This window comes from Xenopus tropicalis, chromosome 9, assembly GCF_000004195.4.
Source record: "Xenopus tropicalis strain Nigerian chromosome 9, UCB_Xtro_10.0, whole genome shotgun sequence".
NCBI lineage: Eukaryota > Metazoa > Chordata > Amphibia > Anura > Pipidae > Xenopus > Xenopus tropicalis.
This window is the reverse complement of record NC_030685.2, coordinates 46740414-46766635: the sequence shown is the minus strand read 5'-3', so window position 1 is coordinate 46766635 and position 26222 is coordinate 46740414. Positions and strand designations below refer to the sequence as shown.

The 26222-nt window shown below is 40.0% G+C and overlaps 1 protein-coding gene across 7 annotated transcripts in view; it reads right to left on the bottom strand.

The window, feature by feature from the left end:
• The window catches only part of tnrc18 (zinc finger protein 469), a 174673-nt gene that overhangs the window by 27494 nt on the left and 120957 nt on the right, over nucleotides 1-26222 (bottom strand). For all 7 annotated transcript variants that reach the window (XM_018097364.2, XM_031892867.1, XM_031892864.1 and 4 more), the window contains 6 exons: nucleotides 18492-18641; nucleotides 14996-15137; nucleotides 11217-11334; nucleotides 10835-10910; nucleotides 5355-5463; nucleotides 2678-2794 (listed from right to left, as the gene is read on the bottom strand). In XM_018097364.2, coding sequence (XP_017952853.1) covers nucleotides 2678-2794; nucleotides 5355-5463; nucleotides 10835-10910; nucleotides 11217-11334; nucleotides 14996-15137; nucleotides 18492-18641 — 712 coding nt within the window. The remainder of the gene's footprint in view (nucleotides 1-2677; nucleotides 2795-5354; nucleotides 5464-10834; nucleotides 10911-11216; nucleotides 11335-14995; nucleotides 15138-18491; nucleotides 18642-26222) is intronic.

The following is a 26222-nucleotide window of genomic DNA, read 5'->3' as shown; positions in this document are numbered from 1 at the left end:
GTGATAATAATGGGGGATTTTAATTACCCTGATATTGACTGGGGCAATAGTACTGCCAGGACAGTAAATGGGAACAAGTTTATAAACTTGCTGCATGACAACTTTATGTCACAGGTTGTTGAGGAGCCAACCAGGAACCATGCTATACTAGATCTAGTGATCTCTAATGACCCAGAACGTATAGCAAATGTGCAAGTGGTTGAACCCCTGGGTAATAGTGACCATAATGTTATTTCATTTGATGTTTGGTGCAGGAAACAAATTTACACGAGGGCAACAAAGACACTGAATTTTAGGAAGGCAAATTTTAGCTCCTTAAGGGCAGCGCTTCAGGGCATAGATTGGGGCATTATGTTTTCTGATAAAAACACAGAGCAGAAATGGTTGTCATTTAAAATGATATTAAATCATTACTGTTCTCAATTCATTCCATTAATAAGAAAAAGTAGAAGTGTTAAGAATCACCCTATGTGGCTTAACTCTGAGGTAAAGAAGTTAATAGGGAAAAAAAGGAAAACTTTTAAGAAATATAAGTCAGAGGGGACAGTAGATGCGTTTAATGATTATAAACACTATAACAAGTGTTGTAAAACAGCAATCCGGAACGCAAAGATAGAAAATGAGGAGCGCATCGCGGCCGAGGCCAAGACTAACGCCAAAAAGTTTTTTTTTTAAGTATATTAATAGTAAAAAGATGCAGGTTGAGGGTGTGGCCCCATTGAGTTACAGTAACAATATGGTTACAGCGGATACAGAAAAGGCAGATGAGCTTAACCAGTTCTTTTCTTCTGTGTATACAGTAGAGGAGCCAGAGGGCCAAGTCCCACCCAATAGCTTCACTGTTGCCTCAGCTCCAACTACACAGTGGTTGGCACAGGATATGGTGCTTAAAGGGTTACACACAATAAATGTAAACAAGGCACCTGGGCCAGATGGAATACACCCTCGGGTACTGAGAGAGCTAGGGGCAGAATTGCAGTGGCCCTTGTTTCTGATATTCTCAGACTCGCTTTCATCAGGTATGGTACCTAGGCATTGGAAGAAGGCGAATGTCATTCCCATATTTAAAAAGGGAGTAAGATCTCAGCCTGGCAATTATAGGCCTGTAAGTTTGACATCCGTGGTGGGCAAGTTATTTGAAGGCTTGTTAAGGGATCACATACAAAATTATGTGGTGGAGAATGCCATTATGAGCAGTAATCAGCATGGCTTTATGAAGGACAGGTCATGTCAGACCAATTTAATTGCTTTTTATGATGAGGTAAGTAAGAAGCTGGACAGTGGGGATGCAGTAGATATAATCTATTTGGATTTTGCCAAAGCATTTGATACCGTTCCCCACAAACGACTGCTTTCTAAACTAAGGTCTATTGGTCTTAGTGAAGTCATTTGCACATGGATAGAAAACTGGCTACAGGATCGGGTACAGAGGGTGGTTGTTAATGGCACATTCTCTACTTGGAATAAGGTTCTCAGTGGGGTCCCTCAGGGTTCTGTACTGGGTCCACTTTTGTTTAATTTGTTCATAAATGACTTAGGGGAGGGTATTATGAGTAATGTAAGTGTTTGCAGATGACACAAAACTCTGCAGACCAGTCAATTCTATCCAGGATGTGACATCCCTGCAGCAGGATCTTGACCAACTGGCAATCTGGGCAGCTAAGTGGCAGATGAGATTTAATGTGGATAAATGTAAGGTCATGCACCTGGGATGTAAAAATATGCAAGCCCCGTATACCATTAATGGGACTGCACTAGGCAAATCCATAATGGAGAAGGACCTTGGAGTCCTTGTAGATAATAAACTTGGCTGTAGCCAAGCAATGCCAGGCAGCAGCTGCAAGGGCAAACAAGGTTTTGAGCTGTATTAAAAGGGGTATAGATTCACGGGAGGAGGGGGTTATTCTTCCCCTTTACAGAGCGCTGGTAAGGCCCCACCTAGAATATGCTGTTCAGTTTTGGTCTCCAGTGCTCAAACGGGACATTATTGAGTTAGAGAGGGTCCAGAGAAGGGCAACTAAGCTGGTAAAGGGTATGGAAAGTCTCAGTTATGAAGAAAGCCTGGCCAAGTTGGGTCTGTTTACACTGGAGAAGAGGCGCTTAAGAGGTGACATGATAACTATGTATAAATATATAAGGGGATCATATAATAACCTTTCTAATGTTTTATTTACCAGTAGGTCCTTCCAACGAACACGAGGGCACCCACTCCGTTTAGAAGAAGAGAGGTTCCATTTAAATATTCGGAAAGGATTTTTTACAGTGAGAGCTGTGAAGTTGTGGAATTCCCTCCCCGAATCAGTTGTGCTGGCTGATACATTATATAGCTTTAAGAAGGGGCTGGATGGATTCTTAGCAAGTGAGGGAATACAGGGTTATGGGAGATAGCTCTTAGTACTAGTTGATCCAGGGACTGGACCGATTGCCATCTTGGAGTCAGGAAGGAATTTTTTCCCCTCTGCGGCAAATTAGAGAGGTTTCAGATGGGGTTTTTTGCCTTCCTCTGGATCAACTAGTAGTTAGGCAGGTTATATATAGGCATTATGGTTGAACTTGATGGACGTATGTCTTTTTTCAACCCAACTTACTATGTTACTATGTTACTATAAGACAGTTTAAATATATTGCCTCAAGAGACTGTTCATTTGCAAAGTTTAAATACTTTTTAAATACCTACACTGTATCTTGTAATCTGGTGGTAACAGGCGAATGTGAGAGAGTGGTATTCGTCCTGTGTCTCCATCATCAAACTCCACTGTAATGAGGTCTGAGTCTTCTTTTTGGTCCAGGCTCCCTAAAGACAAGAGTTGGAAATAAAATAAAACCACAAAGCTTTTTCTTAAAACAAATGCTTACAGACATTTGTGATAATTGCAAGGCAATGCCTTAACCTCTTCATGTTTAAAAATTAAATAAAGATTGTATTATTTTGTTAAAACCCAAGAAGTTGTATAAACTCAGCTGATGGAGACCTCTGGCTCCAGCATTCTAAACATGTTGATGTCTTGTCCTGTAATACAACATTTAATATAACGCACTCAAAGACATTACAGCTAGAATAATAAACATCTGTGATGATTACTCAATGTTTATTAAAATAATTATTACTGCAACTACAATATACAATATTATCCCTTTATTTAAAATAGTCGGAACTCCGTATCCCTCTAGTAATTTACCCAAAGAAACTTGTGGGCATTTATGGATTATGTAGTATAGTATCTTTTAAATATTCAATATGTCAGCATTCTACACTTATCTCATTTAAAAATCCCTCATTAGATATCACATTTTAAAAACAGTTTAATATAAGGAATATTTACGCACAGTGAAGTGCACATGAGCAGATTTTGGGGCTGTCAGATAAGATTGCAGCACTACTAAGTGAGTGGGGTTTTTTTCCAGGAGAGCCAGCTAAGAAAAAAATAATAATCATTTAATTCACTAAGGGCACCACCCAGTTATTTTAAGAAACACTGTAGTAGTTGCAATGGCCTGAATATACCTCTGGACATAAATTAACTACACTGCTCAAAAAAATAAAGGGAACACTTAGGGCTCTGGCACAGGGAGAGATTAGTCGCCCTGCGACAAAGCGACTAATCTCCCCGAAATGCCAACCCACCGGCAAAAATGTAAACCGCCGGTGGGATGGCATACGCGGTGTCGCGATTTCCCCAAAATCTCGGAAGTTTCCTCTCAAGGCAATTTGAGGGAAATCGCGGCGCCGTGTATGCTATCCCTCTGGCGATTTACATTTTTGCCGGTGGGATGGCATTTTGGGGAGATTAGTCGCCCTCAACAACGGAGATTTGTCGCGGACGACTAATCTCCCCGTGTGCCAGAGCCCTTAAACAACACAATGTAACTCCAAGTCAATCACACTTCTGTGAAATCAAACTGTCAACTTAGGTAGCAACACCGACTGACAATCAATTTCACATGCTGTTGTGCAAATGGAATAGACAACAGGTGGAAATTATAGGAAATTAGCAAGACATCCCCAATAAAGGAGTGTTCCTGCAGGTGGTGACCACAGACCACTTCTCAGTTCCTATGCTTTCTGGCTGATATTTTGGCCACTTTAGAATGCTGGTGGTGCTTTCACTCTAGTGGTAGCATGAGACGGAGTCTACAACCCACACAAATGGCTCAGGTAATGCAGCTCATTCAGGATGGCACATCAATGCGAGCTGTGGCAAGAAGGTTTGCTGTGTCTGTCAGCGTAGTGTCCAGAGCATGGAGGTGCTAACAGGAGACAGTCCAGTACATCAGGAGACGTGGAGGAGATGGGGGGCCGCACAGCCCTCCATGTGCTCACCAGAGGTAGCCTGACTGCCATTAGGTACCGAGATGAGATCCTCAGACCCCTTGTGAGACCATATGCTAGTGCGGTTGGCCCTGGGTTCCTCCTAATGCAAGACAATGCTAGACCTCATGTGGCTGAAGTGTGTCATCAGTTCCTGCAAGACGAAGGCATTGATGCTAGTGACTGGCCCGCCCATTCCCCAGACCTGAATCCAATTGAGCACATCTGGGACATCATGTCTCACTCCATCAGCCAACACCACGTTGCACCACAGACTGTCCAGAAGTTGGTGGATGCTTTAGTCCAGGTCTGGGAGGAGATCCCTCAGGACACCATCCGCCAACTCATCAGGAGCATGCCCAGGCGTTGTAGGGAGGTCATACAGGCACGTGGAGGCCACACACACTACTGAGCCTCATTCTGACTTGTTTTAAGGACATTACATAAAAGTTGGATCAGCCTGTAGTGTTTTTTTCCACTTTAATTTTGAGTGTGACTCCAAATTCAGACCTCCATGGATTGATAAATTTGATTTCCATTAATAATTTTAGTGTGAAGAACAAAGTATTTAATAAGAATATTTCATTCATTCATTCAGATCTAGGATGTCTTATTTTTGTGTTCCATTTATTTTTTGAGCAGTGTATTGTGTTTACAACACACCAATGCAATTGTATGTTTCTATTGTAATTATTTATTCCCATTTCCTGTGTATTTATTAAACCTAATTAAAAATGCAGAGCTGTCAACTCCCCTATCTCTTCAGCATTCTCCCGATATTTAAGCATTTTCACAATTTTTTTTTTTAGAAAGGGTCCCCTTTAAATCTTGGTGTGCATGTGCATAAGAGATCCAGTAATGTCATACCAAGCAAATGTACATGCGCAAGTAGAAATCAGGAGCAGCAAGGCTTTGGTGGTGCACAGCTGTGCATTACGTCAATTTCAGTCACAGGCGCACAGCTTAGGGTCCACCGCCCACTATTTTAGAAGGTTAATAGCTCTGAAGATGTAAATTACAATTTTTTAAAAAAATGCTCCCTTACCTTGCACAACGGTACCTGGATACAAACAACGATATTGTTGGCTCCAATAGGCTGCAATTCTAGTGCCTTCCGGTAGGAAGCGGATAGAGGGAGGTTTTACATCTATGATCTGCACATGAAATAAAAAGCAGTCTTACCCTGATGTGTAATAAAAGGCACACAGTTTACCCAGGATCAGTAACCCACAGCAAGCATCAGATATTTCCTTTTAAACAGGTAACTAGTATATGGTAACTGCAGATTGGTAGCTATAGGTGATTAGACCTGTAGCAAAGTTTGCACCTGTTTTTACATAATCGCACAAGAGTTATTCATGCTGTGAGAATCAGCACACAATAACTTAACATAAGTGAAAATATTTCATTTGGAAGGGTATATATTAATGTTACAGTATTAATACATTACTAAGCATACAATGTACTTTTAATTACTTGTGTTGTTTAATTTTTGCTTCTGTATTGGTTTAATTATTTACGTACTATAGCAAGAAATGCATAGAGCTGTTTTCTTCTGTGCGTTACATATTTCTGTAATATAGTAATATAATTTGGAAAAAAAAAAGCTAGTCGATCTAGTTTGTCCTTTACTAAATGTAATAGATGACATTTTTCTGTTATTCATGCCAGTTAATGTGATCTTGCGAAATTGGTGCTGTCTATTATCTGGGGTTCAGTATCACTTAATAGCATGGGAGATCAGGGTTTTTTTTTTTCTCTTCTCAGTAATGCTCTCCCCATTTTCTGTTTTTGCATACCTTATTGCTCTTTTACATGTTTCACATGTTCTTTTGGAACATAATCACAAAAGAGACTATGTTATAATTCCTGTACATGTTTAACAAAGTGGCTTGAATGCATTAATAGAGCAATTACTTGCCCTTTAATATGTTAGAATAACTATTCCCTCAATGTTCAACCACATGTTATGTAGATAAACTAGTGAACAGTTATTATGAGATCCAAACGAGTATCTCCCTGAACTGGATTTTGAGCTAGATGAAACAAAACATATTTGGAGACCTGTGTGCTATTTCAGACTTGGTTACTTCACTCTGTGTTTGGATAAACTAAGCCTGTTTTTAGAAAGCTATTTTCATTTCTAATAAATGTATGTTATCTATTATCTGGAAACCATTTTTCCAGAAAGCCTCAAAATATGCCAGTGCAATGTCCTTCAGTGATCTGTTAAAGAGAGAATTCCTCATTTTTGAGCATTTGCTCTGCTTAAAAATATTACAGCAGGTTACAACTTATGTTTGCTTCCCCAGAGACAGGAGAGGTTTTTGGATATAATGATCTCCAAGAAATGGTTCTGGGACTGATATATCAGATCACTGCAGATTTGGGAAGCCTGGCCAGAGGTATATGGTGATATAATGTATATAATGTGTTTGGGCTGTAACTATCAACTTCCTTTCACTGTTTAATGTGCATGTGGTGCTAGTATCTACTGTCTCTACATGTATAATGTGTTTGTTGGTAGAATATCTGCCGCTCTCATTCTAAACTCGCCTGTACCGAAATTTGACCCCTGGCCTCTTTTTAGCACAATGATGCTCCAACAGCCCCCCACAGCCCAAATTAAAAGCGACTGTCTATGGTATCTTCCAGCAGCCCTTCTGGTAGTTACCTGCACATGCAGATTGCCATTCTTTGACTGATTATAAAGGTAGTAATAAACATTTAGCTGTTAGTTGTCTTTTTTTTTTTTTTTTTAACAAAAAACACAGTTTGCAGTATATTGTTTCCATTGTCATTTGCTTATTGTACAGAAAGTAAATAAAAAATTAACAACATATCATTAATAACATTGCAGTGTTTTCTTAATGCATATACTGTTCATCGTTTAATCTTTACTTCGCGGCTATTTGCATACCATCCAAGGCCTGATTGAGATATTTGTGTTACACTTTTGCCTTATACCTGGGTGTGGAGGCTATTCAGGGGGGGTCTGGGAATGGGGCCTTCCCCGACCTGCAAGTCTTAGGAGGGTTCTGCATCTATCCATGATGACCATATTTTATCAAATTTTTGAGGGCACTCCCTCCTTATATATGTTAGCTTGTATAGGGGTATAGCTTTGTTAATCATAGATTCCCATGCTGCAATTCTGGGGCCCTCAGGTGATTTCCAGTATAGAGCAATAGTTTTTTTGTACATGCATAGTATAAGGAGTAGTGTTCTTCCAGGCCTTTTGGGTGATAGATCCTCTACCTGATTTAACAGTACTACTATTGGGTCTAGCTCGAGTGTTAGGTTTGTTCTGTCCCTTATGGTGTTCGCTACTTTCCCCCAGAAGCGTTGTGTCCGTGGGCAACTCCACACCATATGCAGGAAATCAGCCGGGGAGCGGTAGCATCTGGGACATTCTTGTCCTATGTCTGGATGCATTTTGTGCAGTCTTTGGGGTGTAAGGTAAGTGCGGTGGAGGTATTTCAGTTGTGTTAACCTGTCTCTGCTACTGATAATCCCTTCAAATGTTGACTCTAAAATGTCTTCCCATTGATCAGTGCTGTCCAACTTCTACGGTGCCGAGGGCCGGAATTTCTCTAGCATACATGGTGGAGGGCCGCTAATGGAAGCCAGTTTTGACCACTCCCCTTTTTGAACCACACCCACTTCAAACCACACCTATTTTATCACAATGGTGGTAGCACAGCAAAATCCCAAATGCTTGGTCCTTACTGTGGGGATATCAAACATCATTCATATGTGAAAGAATTATGTCATATTAAGATATACCCTTAAATTCCATATGCCTCCTCCTCCCCTGTGGATAGCACAGCAACCCCCAGCATATAATTACACACCTTTGGGACCATTTAATGGCTATTTCCAACTGCTAACAAACTCCCACAACAAACCCCTGCCAGGTTCACCTCCAACAAGCAGCACAGGGCAAGCAGAGTATGTCACACACAGCCAGCACTCTGCCTGTCCTATGCTGTCTGTGTGTGCCATACTCTGCCTGTCCTACCCTGCCTGTGTGTGCCATACTCTGCCTTCCCTATGCTGCCTCTGTGTGCCATACTCTGCCTGCCCTACCCTGACTGTGTGTGCCATACTCTGCCTGACCTACCCTTCCTGTGTGTGCCATACCCTCCCTGACCTATGCTGCCTGTGTGTGCCATACTCCACCTGCCCTATGCTGGCTGTATGTGCCATACTCTGCCTACAGTACCTATGTCTGAGGTGTGAAGAAGTGAACAATGGGAGTGATTACAGTCTGAGCCTGAGGTGTGAACACTGCAGGGGGTGAACAATGCAGGTATTAAAAGGTGTGAAAAACACAGGGGATTACATTTTTAAACAATACAGAGGGATTACAGCCTGAATCTGAGGTGAGAACCATGCAGGGGGCCAGTTAATCTCAGTACTGATACCATTTAATGCTTACTCAAAGGTAAGCCATCAAAGCAGCCAGACAGGTGGGGGGCCACACAGAGGGGGGTCGCGGGCCGCCAGTTGGACAGCACTGCTCTATATGGGTTAGGGTCTCAATGTTTCTTGGGGTTGTATCTACTGCTTGGCCTCCAAATTGGGAACCTATAGCGTGGCGCAACTGCAGTTATCGGAAAAACATTGTATTAGGGAGAGAAAAGGTTTGTTTCAGTTCTTGGAAGGCTAGCTGTACACCTTGTAGCATTATATATGATAGGTATTTGATATTATGGTGTGTCCATATTCTGGGATCAGGTATTGTTTAAAGTTGTTTAGGATTATCCCATAGGGGGGTATACTGCGAGCAATGCGGTTGTACCTTTGGGAAAATTTTAAGTGCTTTCTTCCACGCGCTAACTGTGGCTCTCATTGGTTGGGTAGCTTGTTTGGTGTGGTTTGTACCCCTGTATAACAGGTTTCTGAGTTCCTCTTGAGACCCTATGATTTGCATTTCCAACAGGGTGGCTGCGTTGGTCAAGGATGGTGAGGTCCATCTCCATGCTGCAACTAGCTGCAAGGCTAGATAATACATGTATGGATTTGGAGCTGCTAGTCCTCCACTATTGGTTGGGAGTTGTAGTGTCTTGTCTTTGGGGTTGTTCCCCGTTTCAGAAGAGAGATACCATTAGGCTTTTTAGTTTAAGAAAGGTTGATTGGGGGATTGTTATGGGGGACTGCCTGTAGATATATGTTAGCTTGGGGATTACTATCATTTTAAATAGGTTTATTCTTCCAGTTAGTGTGAGGGGTAGGCGCTTCCATATTTCTAATTTGTTCTCTAGGTATCTCATAATCGGGTTGATATTTAGTTCTGTGTATTTCGTTAGGTCCCCATGAATCCATACCCCTAAGTATTTAAACGAGTTTACCCAGTTTAGCTGATTTGTTTGATTGGGTGGGTTGGGGGCAGTGTCTATTGGGAGGATGACTGATTTGGTCCAATTTATTTTAAGGCCAGAGAAGGCAGTGTGGTTATTTATGATATCTAGGCTGAGGATAGGGCTTGGCGTGGGTTAGCCAAGTACAGGAGGGTATCATATGCATACATGGACACTAGTTCTGTTGTAGCTGTTAGTTGTCTTACAAAGAATGTTCGAATGTTGATTATACATTTTAATGCAACAATCTAAAACTAACATTCAGATTGAAACTGTAGGATTAAAGTCCTAAAAATAACACATTTGACAATGTTTTGGTTGTTTTTTCTTCTGGTCCTCTTCTAATATCATAACCACCAAATTGAAATTTGCTTCTCTTACTTTAACAAGGCTCACTACTTATTAGTATGCACAAAGAAAGCTATATAAAAATTGTTGGCTGCATTTAGACTGCAAGAGCAGGATAATTTTTCATAAACTAGACGCTTGTCCTTGTCAAAGAACTGTACAATCAGTGCTGCCCAACTTCTGTGGTACCAAGAAGAGTATGGCACACAGGCAGCATAGGGAAGGCAGTACATACAGTGACCTGGCACTGCCCCTACAATCTTGTCTGAGGTGTGAACAGGCAATCAATGTGAGCGCTTACAGTATCATCCTGAGTTGAATAATACCGGGACTAGAAGGTGTGAACAATACAGGGGATTACAACCAGGATCTAAGATGTGAACAATGCAAGGGCCAGTTAATTTCAGTACTGATACCATTTAAAGCTTACACAAAGGTGAAGACTAGTATAATGTTAATAAAATTGTAATAATAAAATTAGATTGTGTATTTTTTGCGGCTCTTGTTGTTTGTATGGGGAAGGTCTTCAAAAGGCCAACAAGATGACAACCACTTGGGTCTTTAGATACAATCCTGTGTCAGACTGGTTTGGACCAGGCGCGCTGCAGCCATGAGGCAAGTTCAGAAAAAAAAAGCAGCAAAAAGCAGCTCCTGGTAACTTTAAGTGGTGAATTTCCGTTTTTTAAATTCAACTCTGCTAGTGTAGAGAGCCCAACTGTGCTCTCTGCATTAGCGATGCAGCCCCCCTTGACCACCTCTGGAACAGGCCCGCAATATGCTCAGAACTACTCATAAGCAGTATTCAGTGACTTACTGCTTCCTGTAGGAGCTGCTCCTGGCAATAAATATGCGGACGGTTTCCTCTCTCACCCTCTATTATCACACGATATCTGGAAGGGACGAGAAAATAAAGATACAGGTACTGTAAGGGTGAAGGCACATGGAGCTACTAGTAGCAGCTACTTGTCACGGCTACTAAAACAGACAATGCTGATCACTTACTGATTGTTTCTTAAGTAGAGGCAATTCTCAGTATTGTCTATGACAGGGTAGTTTCTGGCATTTAGTAGCCGTGACAAGTAGCTGCTACTAGGTAGCTCAGTGTGTCTTAACCCTAACACATAGCCCCTACAACAACTGCACATCAGAAGTTTTTAAAGGCCCCTTTAATAATGCTTTTGTGCTTCTTTACTTACATGTCTGGTGAATGGACAGTCTGTACATGACCAGCATAAAGCAGTTTATCATCCATGGGAATAAGAACCCGTAACCCATCCTTCAGCTCCTCTTTGTCAATAATACAGGAACGTGGAGCTTGAATGACAAAACAAAAAAATTGTAACATAACAATAGTAGAGTTCAGGCCACAACTAACATAAAAGGGTTAAAAGGCAATTATCAACAAAGGTCCTCTATATTCACATATTATCAATATATATAGGGCATTAAAACATTCTGTGCATTAAGCTACTAAGAAATGCCCTTTCCTTTTAAACAACACAAGGAGTGTTTGTTCCTATATTACAATATATTCATGCTGGTCAACTACTTAAACGTCATCACTGGTCTGACAAGTACTACACTCACTTTCATCTGATTTATCAAGAACTGTACTGCTTCATTAGACATTTTACAAAGGGACCGAGCTTCACCTTAGTTACTTTCAAAGTTAAAACTCCCCCAGTACTGCCCCTTCATTGGCCAAAATTGGAATTTCTTCTCTAAGTTACCAGAAGAAGCTTTTTGCCACCCCTGATAACTTGCTGGCCGCTGCTTGCTTGAGATTCTCAACTCATCTCATGGTAGCAGCTCCCCTGACCACTGGGATCACCGGACTGTTGTTGGGAAGGGTGGGGAGCCAAAACAAGGAGCGGGCCACTGGTCTGTATAAACTACAAAAAAAAGGGGAACTGTTGTGCTCGCCACTAAATTTTAAACCATTAGGTGGGGGTGCAATGAGTTTGTGAACAGAGACAAGAGGTCTTCTGCACTAACCCATGCAGGGGTGTTGCAGCACACACCAGGGGTGGCAAAAAACTGCTGCAGATGAAATCAGATGAAAGCTCTATACACTAGCGATGCGACCTCCAACCTCTGTGATGCTGAGAAAGAGAAGCGTGCAAGGGGGCATCATAGACCCTGGCAACACCCCTGCACCTATCATCTACAGTGGCTTGCAAAAGTATTCGGCCCCCTTGAACTTTTGTCAACTTCAGCCACAAACATGAATCAATTTTATTGGAATTCCACCTGAAAGACCAATACAAAGTGGTGTACACGTGAGAAGTGGAACGAAAATCATACATGATTCCAAACATTTTTTACAAATAAATAACTGCAAAGTGGGGTGTGCGTAATTATTCAGCCCCCTTTGGTCTGAGTGCAGTTAGTTGCCCATAGACATTGCCTGATGAGTGCTAATGACTAAATAGAGCGCACCTGTGTGTAATCTAATGTCAGTACAAATACAGCTGCTCTGTGACAGCCTTAGAGGTTGTCTAAGAGAATATTGGGAGCAACAACACCATGAAGTCCAAAGAACACACCAGACAGGTCAGGGATAAAGTTAATGAGAAATTTAAAGCAGGCTTAGGCTACAAAAAGATTTCCAAAGCCTTGAACATCCCACAAAGCACTGTTCAAGCGATCATTCAGAAATGGAAGGAGTATGGCACAACTGTAAACCTACCAAGACAAGGCCGTCCACCTACACTCACTGGCCGAACAAGGAGAGCGCTGATCAGAAATGCAGCCAAGAGGCCCATGGTGACTCTGGACAAGCTGCAGAGATCTACAGCTCAGGTGGGGGAATCTGTCCATAGGACAACTATTAGTCGTGCACTGCACAAAGTTGGCCTTTACGGAAGAGTGGCAAGAAGAAAGCCATTGTTAACAGAAAACCATAAGAAGTCCCGTTTGCAGTTTGCCACAAGCCATGTGGGGGACACAGCAAACATGTGGAAGAAGGTGCTCTGGTCAGATGAGACCAAAATGGAACTTTTTGGCCAAAATGCAAAACACTATGTGTGGCGGAAAACTAACACTGCACATCACTCTGAACACACCATCCCCACTGTCAAACATGGTGGTGGCAGCATCATGCTCTGGGGGTGCTTATCTTCAGCAGGGACAGGGAAGCTGGTCAGAGTTGATGGGAAGATGGATGGAGCCAAATACAGGGCAATCTTGGAAGAAAACCTCTTGGAGTCTGCAAAAGACTTGAGACTGGGGCGGAGGTTCACCTTCCAGCAGGACAATGACCCTAAACATAAAGCCAGGGCAACAACGGAATGGTTTAAAACAAAACATATCCATGTGTTAGAATGGCCCAGTCAGAGTCCAGATCTAAATCCAATCGAGAATCTGTGGCAAGATCTGAAAACTGCTGTTCACAAACGCTGTCCATCTAATCTGACTGAGCTGGAGCTGTTTTGCAAAGAAGAATGGGCAAGGATTTCAGTCTCTAGATGTGCAAAGCTGGTAGAGACATACCCTAAAAGACTGGCAGCTGTAATTGCAGCAAAAGTATTGACTCAGGGGGCTGAATAATTACACACACCCCACTTTGCAGTTATTTATTTGTAAAAATTGTTTGGAATCATGTATGATTTTCGTTCCACTTCTCACGTGTACACCACTTTGTATTGGTCTTTCACGTGGAATTCCAATAAAATTGATTCATGTTTGTGGCTGTAATGTGACAAAATGTTCAAGGGGGCCGAATACTTTTGCAAGCCACTGTATATAGGCCATTATAAATAGTGATTCTCGCAAGCTGAATTAAAGTTCCACCCAAAGCTCCTAAAGACAACTACTACCCTGTTTCCCCAAAAATAGGACATCCTCCGAAAGTAAGGCACCCCCCTGATTTTTCACCCCCCTCGGAAAATAAGGCCCCCCTCCGAAAATAAGACACCCACCTAGGGCTGGGTAATAAATCTCCCCCAAACAATGGAATAAATGTGTACTGTATTCTTCTTTATGGAAAATTAAGACATCCCCTGAAAATAAGACCTAGTGCATATTTTGGAGCTTAAAAAAATATAAGACAGTGTCTTATTTTCGGGGAAACACGGTACATTACTTGGAGCAAAATATGTCCCTGGGGTCCACTTGCTAGAAGGATAAACTTTACAGAATTTTAGATTTGTGTGTATCATCAATTATATATCTGGCATCCTTAGTATAGATGCAGTTAGGTATATTAACATCTCTGTTCTCACACAATTCTATATTCTGCAATATTCCCAACAAGCTTGACAACAATACTTTAATAACAGACATGCCCAGGGGCCTTCAGGAGAGTGGGCCCCAACATCAACCTTTTTATTTGTAATATATTTGGAATGAAGATTTTTAATATTGTCAAGTTATACATTTTATTTCATACAGACTTAATACAAACAAATGTGTGTATTAAATTGGGCAGGAGCTGTACTTCCACAAAATTGTTGTAGTGGATCTGCTTTTAAGGCCTAGCTAATAGAATCATTTTCCTGGTCCATCAGTGCTTTAGGGCAGCCCTGCTGCTAAAAGTTGATGAATGCCATTCTCAATTTCATGCCAGGTCCTAGAAGGCAGTGGCATGAAAGTAGACCAAAGGAATGTAATCGTTGCAAATATAGGAAATAGGAAAAGGTCTGTTATTAAGTGCATAAAATACATTTTATGGCCCTGGCAAGATTACCCCAGCAGTAGATATAGTGCCTCAGACAACACTATAGTATTACAGAATACAGAAGAACATTTTAACACTGTTGCCCAGTTACCTGCAATCTTACTCTTTGAAAAATCCATTTATATTTGGTTCTATATTTAGCTCTACCTATATTTATTAAATGAAAGACTATGTTGTCAAATGACAACAAAGTACACTACATGAGGTTCTTAACGGTTTATCCAAAAGCTGCAAAATAATATTATCTCCCACAACTACATCATTACCACTTGTATTTACGGTACTGATTCTACTTACCAGGAGTGTTTGGCCTCTCAGGATGTAAACACAGAGGAACATTTTCATCTTCTGAGAAGCTACTGTCCTGATTTGGCTCAAAGTCTTCTTCAGCAGCCATACTCTCCATAAGTTTGCTCACTGCTCCACCCTTGCCACGATTCTTTAAAAAACAAACAAAAAAAAATAATTAACAGCTTAAACAAGAGAATTTCTTTGGTCTCAGCTGATTGTGTTTTAACCAAGATTTTGTTATCTCATTATACATCTTTTACAGCTGTTTAGTTGCAGAAAAACTATGGAAACAGGAAGTGACAGCAAGAATTAAAGTGTATCTACACCCTCGGGTACTGAGAGAGCTAGGGTCAGATTAACAGTGGCCTTTGTTTCTGATATTCTCAGACTCGCTTTCATCAGGTATGGTACCTAGGGATTGGAAGAAGGCAAATGTCATCCCTATATTTAAAAAGGGAGTAAGATCTCAGCCTGGCAATTATAGGCCTGTAAGTTTGACATCTGTGGTGGGCAAGTTATTTGAAGGCCAGTTAAGGGATCACATACAAAATTATGTACTGGAGAATGGCATTATGAGTAGTAATCAGCATGGCTTTATGAAGGACAGGTCTTGTCAGACCAATTTAATTGCTTTTTATGATGAGGTAAGTAAGAAGCTGGACAGTGGGGATGCAGTAGATATAATCTATTTGGATTTTGCCAAAGCATTTGATACTGTTCCCCACAAACGACTGCTTTCTAAACTAAGGTCTACTGGTCTTAGTGAAGTCGTTTGCACATGGATAGAAAACTGGTTACAGGATCGGGTACAGAGGGTGGTTGTTAATGGTACATTCTCTACTTGGAGTAAGGTTCTTAGTGGGGTCCCTCTGAGTTCTGTATTGGGTCCACTTTTGTTTAACTTGTTCATCCATGACTTAGGGGAGGGTATTATAAGCAATGTATCAGTGTTTGCCAGTTCTATCCAGGATGTGTTATCCTTGCAGCAGGATCTTGACCAACTGGCAATCTGGGCGGCTAAGTGGCAGATGAGATTTAATGTGGATAAATGTAAGGTCATGCACCTGGGATGTAAAAATATGCAAGTCACTTATACCCTTAATGGGACTGCACTAGGCAAATCCATAATGGAGAAGGACCTTGGATCCCTGTAAATAATAAACTTGGCTGTAGCAAGCAATGCCGGGCAGCACCTGCAAGGGCAAACAAGGTTTTGAGCTGTATTAAAAGGGGTATAGATTCACAGGAGGAGGCGGTTATTCTTCCCCTTTAAAGAGCGCTGGTAAGGACCCATCTAGAATATGCTGTTCAGTTTTGGTCTCCAGTGCTCAAACGGGACATTATTGAGTTAGAGAGGGTCCAGAGAAGGGCAACTAAGCTGGTAAAGGGTATGGAAAGTCTCAGTTCTGGCGAAAGCCTGGCCAAGTTGGGTCTGTTTACACTGGAGAAGAGGCGCTTAAGAGGTGACATGATAACTATGTATAAATATATAAGGGGATCATATAATAACCTTTCTAATGTTTTATTTACCAGTAGGTCCTTCCAAAAGACACGAGGGCACCCACTCCGTTTAGAAGAAGGGAGGTTCCATTTAAATATTCGGAAAGGTTTTTTTTAATGTGAGAGCTGTGAAGTTGTGGAGTTCCCTCCCCGAATCAGTCGTGCTGGCTGATACATTATACAGCTTTAAGAAGGGGCTGGATGGATTCTTAGCAAGTGAGGGAATACAGGGTTATGGGAGATAGCTCTCCAGGGACTGGTCCAATTGCCATCCTGGAGTCAGGAAGGAATTTTTTCCCTTCTGACGCAAATTAGAGAGGCTTCAGATGGGGTTTTTTTGCCTTCCTCTGGATCAACTAGAAGTTAGGCAGGTTATTTAGTCATTATGGTTGAACGTGATGGACGTATGTCTTTTTTCAACCCAACTTACTATGTTACTATGTATCAGAAATAATGGAAACCTTAGATATTTGTCAATTAAAAAGAATGTTCTCCTTCAGACAATAGTCCAAATATGAACAGACCCTGTGTAGTTTTGAAGCTACAAACTATATAAGCTGTGGATCAGCCCTGCTAAAACTCTCTTTGCTCTCTTTGAAGGGGATTGCTGACACCAGCTTGCAGTTAGCTGAATAAAAAAAGTTCACGCTTCCTGGTACTGCCAGTATCTTCCCTTTCCTGCTTTGTTTTTCATTTTATTGATCCAATTGGATTAATCTTGACAGCCAATAATATTAAATAGAAATTTAGACTATTGTCTGAAGGTGAACATTCCCTTTAAAACAATAGGCAAAAAGTATGTTCAACACAAGTTCTATTCATTGAGCTAGAAAGGCGTTATACTGTCCCTTTAAGAGCTTAGTAATTAGAACAATTGCTTAGCAATAAGATGCCTCAACTGGAGAGAAATGGCTTAAGAAAAGTGTCAGATGCCTAAACTGGGGGTACTTTTTGAAACAGGTTTAGTGGGGTAATGGCTGAAACCACTAAATTAGGGAAAATATAAGGCAAAAATTGCTATACCCCATTATATGGCTTATTAACACCTTCATCAATGAGAATCTTGGTACCATTGTGATTGGATCATACCTTCTTACACCTGTCAGTTTCAGCTAACACCTAACTGAACAAGTTCAATGGAACCATTGTGATTGGATGTCTGTGACTCTACTACCATCAAGAGTTTAAATACCGGGGAATTCCCTACCAGTCATTTGAACTGAAGAAGCCACTCGGATGAGTGGTGAAACGTTTTCAAGAAAAACTCAGAAAAGTCCAGTTGTTTTAGACTTAATTCTACTAGATACTGTATATCATGACCTGGATGAATGAGAATCTTCATAGACATAAATAAATAAGCTGCTGTGTAGCCATGGGGGCAGCCATTCAAGCTGGAAATAAGGAGAAAAGGCACAGGTTACATAGCAGATAACTAGTAGATAAGCCCCATATAATGGGGGTTTATCTGTTATCTGCTAAGTAACCTGTGCCTTTTCTCCTTTGAATGGCTGCCCCCATGGCTACATAGCAGCTTACTTACATAAACTATAGTATGCTTTCTGAGGCCAACACACTAGTTGTAGCAATGCAGGGCAACAGTACATTATATTGTTATTACTTTTATACACTTTCATTTTTTGGTGTTACTGTTCCTTTAAGACCACAAAGCATATAACATCCCAAGTCAACATTAACATAATATGCATGCCAGAGAAAGACAATATAAGCAAATTTCCACCCAATATGTACAGCCCACAGTACATCAATTAACTGCCCTGATACGTATCATACAGCACACAATGTGCAGAAATTGAGCAGCAATTTCACAGACTACAAAATTCTGTATTGAGGATGTCCTCAGGAATCAAGACTTAGCTTGGAGGCAGCTGTAGGGTCTGTGCTTATATATAAGAAAATAAATTGCAGTCACAGGTCTTAAAAATTTATTGTTTTGGTCACATAATTGTTACACTTCACATTCCCTTTTCCTTAAAATGCTCACCTCTTTTTTCATGTCCTTAGTTTTTGATTTTAATTTGGTCTTTCTGCTGCAGGTTACTGAACTGGTCATATTAAGTCGGCTCACAGACACAGAAGCCAAGGTACCATTAGGAGATAGGCAAGAAGGCATGAGTTCTTTCCCCTTCTTCTTCTAAGATAACATTTTAACAACATTTTCGTTAAGTAAAGTAAAGCAAAGTAAAAACAATGGTTAAAAAAGGAGAACTTAAAACCGTTATTTACACTGCAGTAAATGTGTAACAGGTGTACTACTTGTCATATTTTAACCTTTATACAACCTTATTCATTTTATATAAGAATGTACAGAGAATTTGTGACACAATTAGTTCACAGTACTGGGCCAAGATTCTGAAGAATAAGTGACTTGCCCAAGCCTTTAAACAATTTATATAAGATATGTACCCACAAACTAAAATATACTTTAGGTGTTAAGAGTCATGAAATAAACCAAACCCTCATATATCATCTATTATATCGCTTGCATAAATGTTAAGTCTCATATCTTTAAACACCAACTGTATGATACTGTACATATAGTATAGTAAAGCTACAACCGAAACTGGTGACAATAACTGCTTAACATGGCTCAAAGCGGTTTCTTGCAGAATATACATAATTAAACAATGGTATAACCCCACGTATTTAACAGGCATAATAACACAAATATCTAACACAATCCAGGATACAATATTTGGCTTGTGTAGTACAATTGTGCTCTCTGCAGTAGAGGGGAGTGGGGAAGGGGTGTAGAAGCAGCCCCATAAATGCCCATGTATCCATGTGCCTACGATGAAGACAGAACATCTGCTGTTTGCATGTAAGGAAAATAGTCACATGAATAGGAAATAGAAGTGCACTTTATACTCTGCCAAAAGTATTGTAAAGGAATAGTAACAAATAGTTTAAGTTAAAATAACACTTTCATTGGCATATATAGCATACAACATTTTTTAGATTTTTTTTAGATTTTTCCATTTTTTTTTTTAATACAACTTAACACTGAGAAAGAGAAAAACAATGCACAATATTACATAAAACATGTTGTAGCAGGTCCTCTGATTTATAATATGGGAGACATTATTTGCAGTCTACTGCTCAGCATGTATTGACTGTTGCAATAAATTAGAAGAATGGAGATCGGAAGACAGGCAATTCACATGGTATTTATATCAAGAAAACCATCCAGGTGGGAGGATGAAGTAGAAAGTATGAGGTAGGGAGGGGGAAAAGAAAAGGAATAGTTAGTTCAAGCTTTTTCTGTGTTGGTCTATACAGTTGGTTATCCATTTATATAAAATGGATGATTCCATGTTTTTGTTCTGGTCTTAGGACAGATGATGGTGTCAGTGGTGTGGGGGTGAACATTTGGTCGACGGAGGTCTTGTGCCATTCCTATTATTTAAACTGGAGCCCGGTCGAGTTGATTTATCTCAATTTAGATTTACTAAATTAAAGTTGTGTTGAAGCTATCTAAGAATTTTCTCACAAATCTAGGTCTCCTTTAACACATATATGTAATTATCTGTTTCTTTGATGCATGTCCAATAAAACCATTTCTTAATGTATTTGTGTGTGTCTTGGAATTATTAGCATTTCAAACGTATTGATTTAATCAATTTCAACATCTAGCCCCTAAGCTGAGGAATCGTTAATGTTCTCCAGTATTGTGGGATAAGTGTTTTGGCAATGTCTAATAAAATGGAGATGAGCGATTTCTTGTGAGTTTTTTGAGTGGGAGTTTTGTGTTGTGCAGCAGTAGTAGGGTTAATGGTTCCTTAGGAATGTCTAAATAAGAACCACTCAAGCACACAGGAAAACTGCAAAAGGGGATAACCCATGTTTAATCGTGCCCAGTCAAACACTATACTGTTTTGGGGGGTCAGGTGATCATTACAAAACTACAAACCACCTTTAAAGTGCTAAACTGGTAACTCCACCTTACATTAGTGTATTTGATTATCCAATAAGGTTACCCAAATACACAATAAAAAAAATAGAAGAGCAAATTTGAAGTCCAGGTCCAGTATTGATCAGTATACCATTGCTGGAGTTTACTACCAGGTGACAATATATTTTCTAAATAGGTTTGTAGTTAGACAAGATAAAATAAATAAATAAACCATGCAAAATCACAATTATATAACATAAGGGAGTTATAGCTGCACAACAATGATGTTAATTAAGGAAGTAATAGCTGCTAATGTTAATCCCTTACCTAAATATAGAAAACTGTAAGTTACCTTTGCCTGAAGCAGTCAATTTTATGGTAAATCTGAAAAAAAGGATAAACAGAGATTAACAGAGCACATAATACATATGTAATCATAGGAAAACAGGTAAGGCTAAATTCTTAATTTAACCCTCAAGGTGTTTGTGTCTGCAGGAGCCAGATTCCGGTTCTTTCCTATTGTGATAATCTCAATTTGAGATCCTGGCCTACTCCCCCTTGTACCTTCTTCAGCACCTGCCATCTCAATTAGGACACTCTATGCCCTTCATCATAGAAATGTTTATATTAAACTGTTTCTTATTTTTATTTTTTTTTATCTTTTTAGTCACCGCTTTTTGCTGTTCTTTGGAAGGGGGTTTGTAATTTCTGATCGCAGACTTATGCACATTGAGACATACCTTCACTGGCTGGCTCGTTTTCTCAACATATGTCAATCCTCAAGGGCATTTAAGAAAATCTATTATCCCACACAAATTACATGTATAAATGATTTCAAGTGATGTTTTGTGCCTTCCTAGGGGTTTATCAGATTTTCACCTTTTATAATAAAGCTGGTACAGTGTCCACAATTGTGCTTACTGCTACTTGTTTCAAGCATATTCAAACCCCTTTTTGTTTTAATAACATCTCTTACATTCCTTCCCCTTTTATACAAAAAGTTTGGGGGCAAAGTAAACCGTTTCCCAAACATCTTTTTTCAAAATTTCCTAATATTTAAGTATTTTTTTCCTTATGGATATTGCATAGGTATCATAAGTGGAAATAAAGGGAATACATTGTTTGCTACACTGACTTTTTTTTCTCAATAATTCAGCCCATAGCAGCCTACCAACCTCCTGCCATAGTTTAGACAATGAACTCTTATAATAACCCTTTGTGATAAACTTGTTAACCATTTTTTCTGATTCACACTTATACAATTCCTCATTAGAGATGATTCTCCTAACGTGTATTAGCTGACTTCTCAGTAAGCCCTTAAATAAACCTGGAGCGTGGAAGCTATTAGAACACAACAGGTTATTGCGGTCTGTGGGCTTAGTGTAGATCATAGTTAAAACCTTCTAAGAAAAGTATACATCCACATCCAAAATATAGATGTTTGTGGTGTGAAACTCATGAATTTTATAATGCTGTGTACACTGTTGAGATAGTTAAGAAATTCCATTAATTAATCTGTGCCACACTTCCATAAAAAGACTGTATCGTCAACATAATGCATATATTAGCATACACAGGAGACATATTTGCCTCCATCAAGCTGCCCAGTGACTGTAAAAAGTAACTTTATTAAAAGAAAAAACAATCTTAGTAAGAACAATCTCTTAACAATGTGCAGAAAAAAATTGAAGCGTGTGTAGATATTTTTGTATTACCAAGATATGAATGTACACACTCTATACCCTCACCATGAGGGATAGAGATAAAAAGGGTCACAGACATCCAGTGGACACAAAAGAAAAACATCATTAGGTACTGACACCTCATCAAGCCGTTAATAGATAATGAGAGACAGTGGTATCTCTCACGCAGAACTGTAAGATACATAATATTTCATGCAATGATTTTCTATTGTGTCCACTGTATGCCTGTGACCTTTTTACCTCTATCTTTCACAGTGAGGGTATAGACTGTGTGCATTCATATCTTGGTTATACTAAAATACCTACACACCCTTCAATTTTTTGTGCACATTCTTACAGATTGTTCTTACTAAAAAAAATGTTTCTTTTAATAATGGTTATTCTTTACATTTTTTAGAACACCTTTGTTTTTTCAATAATACTGAATATTCTACACACATTGTGACTACTATGCGTTATGTTGATGATACATTCTTTTTATGAAAAGGTGGCACAGATAAATTAATGGCATTTCTCAAAGGAAAAAGTTACACATGCAAATGATAAGCCAAGCTGTTCACTTAACTGTGTATGCACAGGCCCCAAGATTTTGTCAAAAAAAGAAGGATAGAAGAGGAACGCTCACCTGCATTAACCCCTGGCCAGTGCAGTTTTCTCCTAACAGGAGCACTGGCCAGGGGTTTCAAGTAAGCAATTTCTAGGGGGGTGCATAACATTTGGCACCCTTCCAGTGATTTAGCGTTTCCTTCTCCTTTAACTATCGCAATAGTAACTATTTAACTATGTAAGTGTACAAAGCACTATAAAATTCACATTGAAGTCTCACCCAACAAACATCCATTTTTTGGATGTGAGTGTATACCTTTCCAAGAAGGGTTTTACTACTACAGTCTATACAAAGCCCACAGGCTGCAATAACCTGTTGTGTCATAATAGCTTCCATGCTCTAGGTTTATTTATTTTTTAATAAAACAAAAATGGTCAACAAGGTTGTCAGCTGCCAGAGGCTGACTTGAGGGAATTGAGGGAAAAAAAGTCAACAATGCAAACAACAATGTATTCCCTTTATTTCCACTTATGACACCAATGCAAAAAAATATTTAAATATTGGGATATTTTGAAAAATTAGGTTGAGTTTGGGAAACTGTTTACTTTGCCCCCAGTCTTTTCATGTATAAAGGAATGTAGGAGATATTAAAACAAAAAGAGATTTAAATTTGCCTGGAACAAATAGTGGTAAGGTGGGTACTTTCCCTTGCCACGATTGTGGACGCTGTACAGGCATTATAAGAGGTGATAATGTGATACACCCCCAGAAAGGCACAAAACATCCATTGAAAGGATTTTATACCTGCAATTCATGTGGGTTAATATAATTTCTTAAATGCCCTTGTGGCTTGCCATATGTTGGGAAAACAAGTCGGTCAGAGAAGATTTGTCTCAGTAAACACAAATCTGCCATGAGAAACCCCCTTCCAAGAAAAAGCAAAAAAGAGGTGACTAAACAGATAAATAAAACACTTTTTATATAGACATTTCTATAATGGGCATAGAGTGCCCCAACTGAGATGGCAGGTGCTGGAGAAGGTACAAGGGAAAGTAGGCCAAAATCTCAAATTGAGATTATCACAACGCAAAAGTTACTGAATTTGCCTCCTGCAGACACGCATCGAGGGTTAAATTAAAAATTAGGCCGTACCTGTTTTCCTATGATTACATATGTATTATGTGGTCTAATAATCTCTCTTTATTCTTTTTTTCAGATTTACCCAAAAATTGACTTCAGGGAAAGGTAAATTAATTTTTTTTTGTTTGAGTGTTTTTGAGCAACTATTGCTTCCTTATTAAATATCATGATTGTGCACTATAAGTCTCTTATGTTACATCATTGTGATTTTTGCATGGTTTATTTTTTTGAATCTCGTTAAACTACAAACCTCTTTAGGATATTAAGTTACCTGGTCTTTGTTCAACTGTAAACCCCAGCAATGGATATATTAATGGTATTGTCTTAAAGAGATATAGGAGAGTTTGGGGAGGATGTATGTATGTATAACTTTATTTATAAAGCGCCACAAGGGTACGCAGCGCTGTACAGTCTTAATGTTCATCTTTTACCAAGCTTTTCTAGCCAAGAGAAAGATTGTCCAGTCCAGCTTTTAAGTCTTGTTGGATCTGTTTTAGTGTTCTCCTGTAATTTAGTTTTGAGGGTTTTAGCAATATCTGGTGTATTACAAAGTGTGTAATATGTGAAATTTCAGTTTATCCTACTGAATGTCTTCTCAGCATCTTTTAAGAGGAGCACAGTATTATCATGTGCTTTATGGTGTGGAACGAAGCCGTCATGTTCCGGGTTGATTATATAAGGGAGGATGTTTTGCAGTCTCTGGGTTAGGAATTTAGCGTATAGCTTGATATTGATGTTTAAAAGGGAGATAAGTCTGTATGCTCCTGGGTCTAGGGGGTCTATTCCCTTTTTATTTCAACTGTAATGTGTACCTCTAGTGCCTTGGGGAGTTTACCTCCTTTAGGGACTCCGTTTGCTACTGTTGTTAAATGTGGAACCAATATATCACTAAATTCCTTGTAATATGAGACTGTTAAGGTACCTTTTCCTTTAACTGCCAGGAGTGTCTGAGGGAGGTCTGGGGGAGTGTCTGAGAGAGTTGACAGAGCTCTGCATAGCAGGTTTAAAATATTTCAGCTATGTCTTGGGGTTTTTATTGATTTGATATGGTTACGGGTTTGCTGAAGCTAACATTCTACTACATTTATTTTTTTCCTATATCTATTGCCCTCTCCATACATAAGATGTCTTGTAGCTCTTTTCTTGCTTAAGTAAAGCTGCTTTAAGTAAAGGCTGCTCTGGTAGTTTACCTTTGTGTAATCTTTAAATGGTATCAGTATTGAGATTAACTGGCCCCCTGCATGGTTCACACCTCAGAGTCAGGCTGTAATCCCTTTGTATTGTTTAAACATGTAATCCCCTGTATCAGGCTCAGTCTGTAAGCATCCACATTGTTCACACCAGCATTATGTCCCTGTATGTACTGTGTATGGCACACACAGGCAGCATAGGGTAGGCAGAGTATGGCATACACAAGTGGGGTAGGACAGGCAGAGTATGGCACACAGGTGGGGTAGGACAGGCAGAGTATGGCACACACAGGTGGGGTAGGACAGGCAGAGTATGGCACACACAGGTGGGGTAGGACAGGCAGAGTATGGCACACACAGGCGGGGTAAGACAGGCAGAGTATGGCACACACAGGCAGCGTAGGGCAGGCAGTGTATGGCACACACAGGCAGCGTAGGGCAGGCAGAGTATGGCGCACACAGGCAGCATAGGGAAGGCAGAGTATGGCGCACACAGGCAGCGTAGGGAAGGCAGAGTATGCCACACAGGCAACATAGTGCAGGCAGAGTATTGCACACAGGCAACATAGTGCAGGCAGAGTATGACGCAGAGTATGACGTACAGAGCAAGGTAGGGCAGGTAGATTATGGCACACAGGGGCAGCATAAGTCAGGCAGAGTACTGCTTGTGTGTGCCATACTCTGCCTGCCCTATGCTGCCTGTGGGAGGTGAACCTGGCAGGGGTTTGTTTGCAGTTGGAAATAAGCATTAAATCATCCCTAATGTGTGTAATTATGTGCTGGGGGTTGCTGTGCTATCCACATGGGAGGAGGAGGCATATGGATTTGAGGGTGTCTCTTAATATGACATAATATAATTCTTTCACATATGAATGATGGCTGATATCCCCGCAGTGAGCACCAAGCATTTGGGGTTTTGCTGCGCTACCACCATTAATGTAGGCATGGTCTTGTGATAACATGGGTGTGGTTTAAAAAATAAGAGTGATCAAAACTGGCTTCCATTAGCGGCCCTCCACTATGTATGCTAGAGAAATTCCATCCCTGGACAGCACTGCTCTAGTGTATTTTGAGCCATTAATTTCTCCTTTAACCATTATAAATCTCCCAGCAGGGTCAGGGTGGAAGGCCCAGTTTGTTGGCTATAAATATTGTGGTCTAGATTTAATTACAAATGGTGTGCTGATGTAGCAATTAGAAGAACCCTTAAATTTATAGCTTAGGTTTTTGGTGTTTCTTAAAA